The sequence below is a fragment of the Nannospalax galili genome, unplaced genomic scaffold, assembly GCF_000622305.1.
Source record: "Nannospalax galili isolate Female #2095 unplaced genomic scaffold, S.galili_v1.0 scaffold648, whole genome shotgun sequence".
Classification (NCBI taxonomy): domain Eukaryota; kingdom Metazoa; phylum Chordata; class Mammalia; order Rodentia; family Spalacidae; genus Nannospalax; species Nannospalax galili.
Window position 1 is genome coordinate 6,462,973 of NW_008360311.1, and position 10,016 is coordinate 6,472,988.

Here is a 10,016-nt window from a genome sequence, read left to right on the forward strand (position 1 = left end):
CTGCAGTCTGAGCAGAGTGTGTTCCTCACCTGCTGTAACCACAGGAACAGCTGTGCCCTGACAGTCCTTCGTGGGCTGTAACCTACAACATGCTGTTGCTGATTTCTAGACCTTGTTAGTAAACACCAGGAAATCAAGACACAAGAGAATTAGTACAGGGGATATGAAAGGTTGGGGCCCAGGTGGAGGGCCCTGAATCAGAACACGTGGCCTCCATCTCTCTCTGGCCGGCCTCAGCAAGCGTTGCTGTGTAGTCTCTAAGTCCTCAGGCAGAAGCTGGTGTGCACCTCCTTGGGGAGATGCACTTTGTGGGCAGTCAGCTAAGGTGGATCTTGGCTCTCCAATCTGACCAGATGGCTTTTGCCCGTTCAGAGCTGAATGTCTTTCTGCCTCTCACCACTACAGTGCCCTTTCTCTTTTTAAGGAAAGAAGGGTTGTCAAAATGTGGAAGATGCAAGCAGGCGTTTTACTGCGATGCGGATTGTCAGGTAGGTGCGGGGCCAGCGGGCAGGGAGGGAGGTCCAGACGCCAGTGCGTGTTTGTCCGATGTAGCCAGAGCACACCTTGAGTATGTATGCCTCCCAGAACTAGCAGGCTCCAGCAATAGGCGGTCCCAGCTTACGGCTACATGAAGGACTGGAAGTAAGCTTCAAGGAAGGTGGGAAAGACACAGGGAGACTTGTAGGCGCAAGCAGGGATCATAGCAAGGCTGACCGTTTGCTCCAAGGACACCATCAACTGACAGAAAGTGCAGAAAAGTTGTCATCACAAGTTTTGCATTTTGTTGTGGGTCTGTCATTTTAGAACTCCCTACAGCAGGACACACCTTGCTCTTGGGCTAGTGGAAACCTTGAACCGAGCACACGTCTCAGAAGCAGTCAGGGCCAGGGACTCAGGAGGCCAGGTGTGATGGCCAAGCCTCAGGTTGATGGCTGCAACGTGGGAGTAGGAAGGTAAACACGGGGGCTCTGTAAGACCCGTCAGTGTGTCCTCCTGAGGGACTGACTAGGAATGGGGTCCCCCAGTCATTGTAGTAAATGCCAGATGTCCAAAAATATCCATAGGGGGAACGTGGGGTCTTAGATATTCATGTGCTGGATGCATTAGGAATTCTCTTTTTCAAGTGTGTATGTGTGTGGTATGTGTGTATCTGTGTTGTCATGTGTGTAGGTGTACATGCACATGGTGCACATTTCTGTGCGTGACTGTGGAGGCCGAGGTCGGCGTCAAGTGTCTTCCTTCATTGTTTTCTCTCACTCACTGAACCTGGAGCGCCTGGGTTCAGCTCAGTCTGGCTGGTGAACTTATCCCAAGGATCCCGTCTCTGCCTCTCGAATGCTGGAATTACAGGTGGATCACCAAACCAACCCAGCATTTAGGTGGGGCTTTGGGATCTGAACTCCTGCCTTCACTTGTGTGGCAAGTGCTTTATCCACAGGGCCAGCTCCCCAGCCCTGCGTCAGGAATTCCGAGGCCTTATTTGATCTTCTATAGCTTTTCTGGCCCTCTTTTCTTTTTCTTTCTATGTGACACAGTTACCATGTCTTGGGAAACGCTGATGCTGCTGTGGGAATGGCTCTAGGTGACATGTCTCCATGTCTGCACGTCTTGGGTGTGACCATCCTGTACTCGGTGTCACACCCTGAGCCCCCCAGCACCTCTCCTACCCTGCTGTGGTGTTTTCTCCTGCTCTCCTCCCTGGGCTCTTGGCTTCAGACTCTGCTTCTTAGCAATGGGAGTGGCCGCTAAGCCTGTGTCTCAGCTGACAGTAGAGAGCCAGGGTGGGTCACACACTTAACTGTTGGCTCGGGAAGCTGACACTCCCTCGGCCTGGAAGGCCACATGCACTGTCGCAGTGCCTGTGTCTCCCTTGGCAGACTTCCTGAGGTGGCCAGCCTGCGTGACACTGAGCACAGAAGTGAGCTTCTGGTTGAGTTCCCAGGGCCCGGGGTCGTTTCTGGATGCTCTGACCTGTTGTGGATACCATATTCTGGGCTTCAAGACTAGCCTTGGAAATACACAGGTGGCTGTCTCTGTGTGTGAGTCAGACATTTCTAGAAAAATCAATTCATTCCCTGCTGGTCCTTTAGAGAAGCAAACATAGTCAGTTGTTAGCAGTCTGAACCACAGTACAGCAGATCCAAAGAGGACAGGGCCCAGCAGGTCGCAGGACATTTCTGAGTCACACTTTCTTCACACAAAAGCCAAGGAAAGTGGTGTCCATATTGAAGAGCTGTCAATCACGTGATAGGGCAGAAATGTAAGTTCTATGTGTATGTGCATGTGTGTGTATATTATGTATATATGTGTGTGTATATTTTGTGTGTATGTATCTACATGTGCATATATGTGTACGTGTGTATATATGTGTATAACTAACTGTGTGTGATGCTCTGAGCAGGTGTGAGGGATTATATGTAGGAACATCAGAGTCCTTGGTAAAGTGGACTCTGTAGAATTCACACTGAACTGAAGTTCAGCTCTGTGCAAAGGATAAAGCCAAGGGAATTGTTTTTCTGAGAGGCTGGCTGGGCCCTGGGATCCCCAGGGTAGCAGTGGTGTGCAGTGGGTGAGTCATGCTTAGTGGAAGCTGAGTCAGAATGCTTCTGAGTTACTGAGAACAGTTAGTCTGTAGAGACCCTCAGAATGTGTCTCCCGCTGGCATGCCCCCACGTCTCCTAGGCACACTGGTAAAAATATATTTGCTCAGGTCTCAGTGGGAGCCAGTATCTCATGAAGCATCCTGGAGCATGTTGGGATTTTGAGGGGCCCAGTGTGGTTCCTGATGCAGACTTCGAAAGCTCATGTGAAGCAAGTTCACATTCATTATTGTCTGCACCATAATGTCTGCTGGTTGGTTTCCTGGCATGAACAGTCTGCATAGTAAGTACAGAAGACCAGCCAGAAGGGTGGCTGCATCCTGAGACATTAAGGAGCCCTAGGATGGGCAGAGTGCCAGGATCATGTTTAGAGGTGCTAGGTAGAGACATCCCCGATGGAGTCACCCAGTCCTCAGTCCCAGGGCAAGTGCCTGGGGGAGGCGCTGCAGCTCTGTGTGTCTGTTTCTATTTCGTATCTCGCGATCAGAGTTCCCTTCTAGGTGGCAATGACGCAGCTCCCAGAACCTCTTATTTCTAGAAGTGGCAGACTGGATTTGATCTGCAGGTTGGCTTTGTTTCATCTGTCTGCTGTTGTGGGAGGAGGAGGCTCATGGCCACAGAGGGTTTGCAAACTTTAAGAATGAAGAACAAAATGAGTGCGGGAAGTGTGTTATAATAGACTGAGGTGCAGACCTAATGGAAACAAATCCTGAGAAACGGAAGGCGGTATCCAGGGTACTACTGCGAGGGAGGAATGGGGGGCATCTGCTCCAGATAGACATGTACTGGGTCTAACAAGGTGATGCTTGATGGGGCTCAAAGTGGAGGTTCTGCTGAAGGTCAAGAGCATCAACAAAGGTCATTGAGGGTTTGCCCACTGTAGCACACACAGCCGCTGCTAAGGACCAGAGCTGTGCTTGAAATAGTTTTCTACAGACGGTCAGTGCCACTGAGGGGATGGCGGCGGGGGGAGTGCAAGTGGCCCAGTCCAAACCATCAGTGGGTAAGAACAGAGTCCAGAGCTTTTGGGTGGTGTGCCCAAGTCAACAGTGGCAGGATTGGGACTGTATTTCATGCACTGCTGGAGGACTTTACAGCAGGATGCTTGGGAATCCTGAGGGCCTGCTGGGAAAGGAAGGACTTTGGGAACATGGCAAAGAAAGAGAAGGGGCTTTAACGGGTGTGAAGGCAAGAGTTGGGTTCATGACGGTCCTCCCCAAGTGCAAAGACACTTCCCCAGGAATCTCCACTTTCTAGGGAGTAAGGCATCTTCACTGATCACACTCAGTGTCGCACACACACATGCAGCCTTCACTCTGGGGTTCTACTCTGTTTGCTACGGGTGGTGCTTCTTCCATTACGTGGCTCAGCGGGACGGCACCAGAGGAAAGGTTTGAATTGACAGTGCTTGGAAAGGCAGTGGGAAGCAGGCGAGATGGCTCAGAGGTAAAGGCACTTGCTGCTAAGCCTGATGACCTGGAACCCAAGGTGGAAAGAGAGAACCAACTCTACAAAGTTGTCCTCTCATCTCTACCTGCCACCCTTCCCCACATTGTGCACACCTACACACAAACTAATAGTGAATTTTAAAAACATTCTAGAAAGAAAAGGTAATATGGGAAGACATATGACAGACACTGACATTCCTTTTTAGTTAGACCTGTTATTTGCAGCCTGTTTTAATAAACTATATTTATGAATATGACAGAGACCTACGTAGTATTCAGTCAGATTCTTCACATCTGTACCATGGCTTGATCAAGAGAATAGTTTTAGGAAGAAGTTTCTATGTGGGGGTGATCATTGTGTGATAGAATAGTCAGGCAGGTGTGTTTTTTAAAAAATAAATATTTTATTTACTATTATTTTTTATGTGTATGAGTGTATTGTTTGCATGTAGGTAGGTGCACTCGTGTCATACAATGCCCATGGAGGTCAGAAGAGGCCGTCGACTCTCTTGGAACTGGAGTTACAGATGGTTGTTAGCTGCTGCGTGGGTGCTGGGGACCGAACTCAGGGCCTCTGCAAGAGCAGCCAGTGCTCTTAACCACTGAGCCTCTCTCCAGCCCCAGACAGATTTTTCTTAGTCTGAGATGTAGCAGGAACAACTCTGTGTTTTGCAAATGGAAGTGATTGGCTTTGAGGTGCTTCTGAAAGCGGAAAAGCACACGTCCTAGTGGGGATTAAAGACAAAGATACGTAAAGAGCTGGCAGGGAAACTCTAGACTTACTGAATAGAAAATGACTGAAGCATAGGAAGAGTCCGATTAGTGCTTGGCAGACCCGCCATTGTTAGGGATGGTGTCGATGGGGCCAGAATCCTGGGTTCTGTTCTGCCTGGGATCACTGGTCTCCTTTCTTGAATACAAAGCCAAGCTCTGTCCCCTTCCTAGGGACCGTGGCACATTGGCATGATGGTGTGTCTGCCTGACCCCTTGTCTGCTCTTCTCTGGGAGACCAGGGAAGTCAGAACAGAAGCCTTGGGGCATTTTCTTGCTATTTCTTGCATTTTCGTCTTAAGAAGTGACGTCAGCACATGTGCAAGTGGCACATCAGCTTTGAAAGCGCCATTGGAATGATGTTGAACCATAGATGCTAGAGGTAGAAAAGGGGACTTCATGGTGACAACCCAAAACCTTCTCCAGACAGCAGAATAGTGTTTGCTCAGCAGAGGGCAGGGTGTTGCAGTCCTCCTTTCTCCAGCGCTGAAAGTGCCGGTCACTGTGAACCATTTTGCAGTTCTTTGTGCATCTTGAAGCATTTTTGTCCATGCACAAGTCAGTCATGACCAGTTCTTATATTGGTTGAAAATAAACTCCAAGTTTAAAAAGAGAATATCGGGGCTGGAGAGATGGCTCAGTGGTTAAGAACACTGGTTGTTCTTGCAGAAGACCTGGGTTCGAATCCCAGCACCCACATGGCAGCTAACAGCTGTCTGTAACTCCAGTTCCAGGGGATCCAACAGCCTCTTCTGTCTTCTGCGGGCATTAGATGACACGGGTGCACTCACATACATGCAGGCAATACACTCAAAAATAAAAATAATGAATAAAATATTTTAAAAAGAGAGACTATCAGTACAAAAAAATACCACATCTTCATTTTACATAGATTTGATTAAGTTTATTTCGCCGACGATGTATTCATTATTGAAAAATAAGAAGGTACAATTTATGGGGCTGGAGAGACGACTCAGTGGTTAAGAGCACTGACTGCTCTTACAGAGGACCTGGGTTCAATTTCCAGCACCCACATGGCAGCTACAAACTGTCCTTAACTCCAGTTCCAGGGGAATCCGACGCCCTCTTCTGACCTCTGCAGCATTGCACGACACAGGTGCGCTCACATACATGCAGGCAATGCACTCATACACATAAAATAAAAATAAATAAAATATTAAAAAAAGAAAAATAAGATGGTACAGTTTAAAAAGAGAGTGAGTGCCTTATCCCTCGAGGAAAGGACACCTGTCACATCTACCTGGTACCAGAATTTGAACCTTTTCTGAGCATGTGTATTTTCAGGAAAATGAGCCCTTCTCTTCGTAACATTTATAAGGATTGTAGTCAGAGTAGAAGTAATAGTTTTTATTTGGGGGAAAAATAGTCATTTTCAGGAATCAAGATTTCAGAAAGCTGGAAAAGTATTTTAAAAGGAACATGTAGTTGCAAGGTCACTGTACACAACAAAACTACCAGCATTAAAAAGCACACGCCTTTAATCCCAGCACCCGGGAGGCAGAGGCAGGCGGATCTCTGTGAGTTCAAGGCCAGCCTGGTCTACATAGTGAGTTCCAGGACAGCTGGGGCTACAGGGAGACCCTTTCTCAAAAAGACCAAAAAAACCCCAAACAAACAAAATGGTTAATGGATGAAATTTGTTGTTATTCATCTGGTCAGCCTTTTTTAATATTGGGTTTTGAAAAACAGTTATTTTTATTTTATGTGTGTGAGTGTTTACCTGCATGTATGTGTTGCTAAAATTCCTTCTGGGGGGTTGGGATGTGAACAATGCTTGCCCTTCTCTCTTACTCCCAACAACAAACCGAGGTATGATTTTGCCACAGCGCGCTCTGGAAAACCAGTGGGTTTATGGGGCTTACTTGCCGAGCACTGGGTGAGGGGTTACTTACAGAGTGTGGATGCTCCCCCCACCTCCAAAGACCACACTGGAAAGTCTCCATAGAGCTGAACTGTCAATCATAGGTTGGGGGTGTGGCTGGACTCTCAGGTGAGGTGCCCATGACTCTCCCTTCCCCTCCCATCTGTGCAGGGCATACACAGTCAACAGCTCGGCTCTGTCTTAGATGAGTCAGCACAGCCTAGCTTGGGCATCTGCCTATTGGAGAACAGTCCTATATAACAGTGTGTGTGTGTGTGTATGTGTGTGTGTGTGTGTGTGTGTACCATGTGTGTGCAGTGCCTGAAGAGGCCAGAAGAGGGTGTAGGAGCCCCTGGAACTGGAGTTACAGATGGTTGTTAGCCACCATGTGGGTTCTGGAAACCAAACCCAGGTGCTCTTCAATAGTAGCCAGTGCTCTTAATTGTTGAGCCATCTCTCCAGCCCTATTTTCTAAATTTTTGCACATTGTGTGTGTGTGTGTGTGTGCATGTGCATGCCAAATGTTGACATCAAGTGTCTTCCTCAAGCACTTTTTAAATATCTATGTAATCTCTTACTGGGAATCCTAACATTGCAGGTTGCCACTGTTAGGTTCTCTAGGGTCTGTGGGCTGTGATAGAAGATGGTGCTCTCAAAGTAGGAGCTGAGGAGGGGCTAGTAGGAGAGTGCTTCTCCACTGCACTTAATCCCAGTATTGAAAAACAGCAAACTGGCTGGGGATGCAGCTCAGTTGGTAGGGTGCTTGCCTCACATGCGTAAAGCTCTGGGTTCAAGTCTGGCACCTGTAAATCAGACTTGGTGTCAATGCCTGTGATCCTAGCACTCAGAAGGGAGACAGGATGATCAGGAATTCAAGGCCAGCCGTGACTACTTAGGGAATTCCAAACCAGTCTGGACTACATAAGTCCCCGTTTCATGAAAGGAAGGAACGGAGGGAGGGAGAAAGGGACCAAATGCCCAAAACTTAGCTGATATCTTTAAGTTGTAGTAAAAACTGAACAGTGGTATTGTAACACCTCTGTCATTCTTTCCTTAATCCATACTCCTTGATGCAGGGTACTTAATTCTGCGTTTCCTGGTACCTTCACTTTTACTTCCTGTTCGTCTCCTTTCTGTCTCTAGGGTAAACAGCAGCGCTGGCTAAATGATTCAGTGAAACCACAAATAAACTAAAATTATCAGCGCTATCTGAGAGGGGTCCCGGGGCCAGGCACTGTCATATGTGCTTCTCCTGGGCAGGCTTCAAGGGCTCCCCAAGAACCCTGTGTGCATGCGAGCATGCCGGACTGTCCAGTTTGAAGGTCCTGCATGCGTTGGTAGGCTTCGGGCCTTGTGTCTGATTATCACTGTTGGAAGGTGTAAAATCGTAGACTCGGAGTTCCAGACCTGCTAAGTAGCATAGGAATCATGTTATTTACAGCCCAGGAGACAGGCGCACAGGGATTAAGAGGCCAGCATGACCGCAGCTGCTTCGCTGCAGAGTGGGGTTGGAATGGGGGTCTCTGAGCAGAGTGGGGTTGGAATGGGGGTCTCTGAGCAGAGTGGGGTTGGAATGGGGGATCTCCGAGAGTCTGGGGCTGGCTGTCTTCCTGCCTGAGAACCCTCAGCTTTCCTCCATGGGACTCGCAGTGAGCTTCCCTCCCCATGGAAGACAGCCATACCATAAATGCCAGTGTGATGTGATATTTATATGAGCGTTGCTTTTAAACTGATGTTAGTAAGCTAACTGATATAATTATGATACATGATAATGTTTAACCCCTCTCTCCCAGTTCATGCTTGGTGAACCCCACAGCCCTGCCCACAGCAGAGGGAACCAGCAGTGGAGAGGCCCTGCCAGCACCGAGACCCTGTCTTAAAGTGGACTTTCTTTAGTTCCTGGAGTCCTAGTCAGGGGCTCTTGCCCTCATCCTGCTTGAGGCTGATTTTCCTTAGCTGTCCCAGGTCTTCTTTGTCCTCTGTGGCCTGTGGCCACCCTGGCTGGGGAGGAAGCCTCCCGACTGCATGGAGCCAGCCGCACCTGTTCCCACCTCTTTACCTCTGTGCTCTCGGGTTTAGACTTTGGCTAAAAACAGATCTGCTGCCCCCTTGGGCATATCTTATTGTTTCTTCCTCTCCCTGGTCTCAGTTATATTCGGCACGGTGTTATTTAAGTCTAAAGAATGTGTTGGCACTGAACTTGAGCCCTGGGGGTTGTGCCAGGTACTGCAGTAAATCACTGTCCTTCCCTCTGGGATCTGGGGGAGGAGAGGGGCAAGGAGACATTCAACAGCTCCACCAAGTGCCCAGGGAATGGCCAGGGAATGGCCAGGCCCAGATACAGGCCCTAAGGTCGCAGCTGTGAGTGGAGCAGGCTCGGGTCCTTTGTTCTAACAGACTGATTATGAAGTACACTGGGAGGGGGAAGGAGGAGGGCTAGGGCTGTTTGAGCCAGTGCTTAGAGCAGGGGTCTTGAGAAGGTGACCCATGAAGGAGGAGAAGTGTGGGGACCAGGAGTCAGTGAACCACAGAGCATCTAGGGGCTGGCGCTAGGCTGCAGGGACCTTGAGGGAGAAAATGGGAAGGGTTCTGCTGTGGCCACAGAGAGGTAGGGAGAAGGGGAGAGAGCTCCTGTCCCTACAGCTTTGCAGGTTCAGACTTGGCCTTTTGTGTGAGATCACAGGGCCATTAACGGTTCTGAGCTGAGAACTGAGTTCTAACAGGATCCCTCTGCCTGCTCTCTGGTACTCATGGGAACCAAGGGCATGCATGCGGTTAGAGGGCTGTGGCAGTACTCTCGGGCTGCAGCGTGCTACAAAGGTTCTGGTTGCAAAAGAGGATGAGTCTAGCTATTCTGTGTGTGTGTGTGTGTGTGTGTGTGTGTGTGTGTGTGTGTACATGGTGTGTATGTGTACATGGTGTGTGTACATGGTGTGTGTGTGTACATGGTGTGTGTGTACATGGTGTGTGTACATGGTGTGTGTGTGTACATGGTGTGTATGTGTACATAGTGTGTGTGTACATGGTGTGTATTTACATGGTGTGTGTATGTGTACATTGTGTGTATACATGGTGTGTGTGTACATGGTGTGTGTGGACATGGTGTGTGTGTGTACATGGTGTGTATGTACATGGTGTGTATGTGTACATGGTGTGTATTTACATGGTGTGTATGTGTACATGGTGTGTGTGTACATGGTGTGTATTTACATGGTGTGTATGTGTACATGGTGTGTGTGTACATGGTGTGTGTGTGTACATGGTGTGTGTGTACATGGTGTGTGTGTGTACATGGTGTGTGTGTACATGGTGTGT

At 48.7% G+C, this 10,016-nt stretch overlaps 1 protein-coding gene across 1 annotated transcript in view; it reads left to right on the forward strand.

The window, feature by feature from the left end:
* Smyd2 (SET and MYND domain containing 2) overlaps nt 1-10,016 on the forward strand; it is a 59,602-nt gene that overhangs the window by 24,606 nt on the left and 24,980 nt on the right. The window contains exon 2 of the mRNA XM_008824858.3: nt 425-488. Within this exon, the coding sequence (XP_008823080.1) occupies nt 425-488 (64 nt within the window). The remainder of the gene's footprint in view (nt 1-424; nt 489-10,016) is intronic.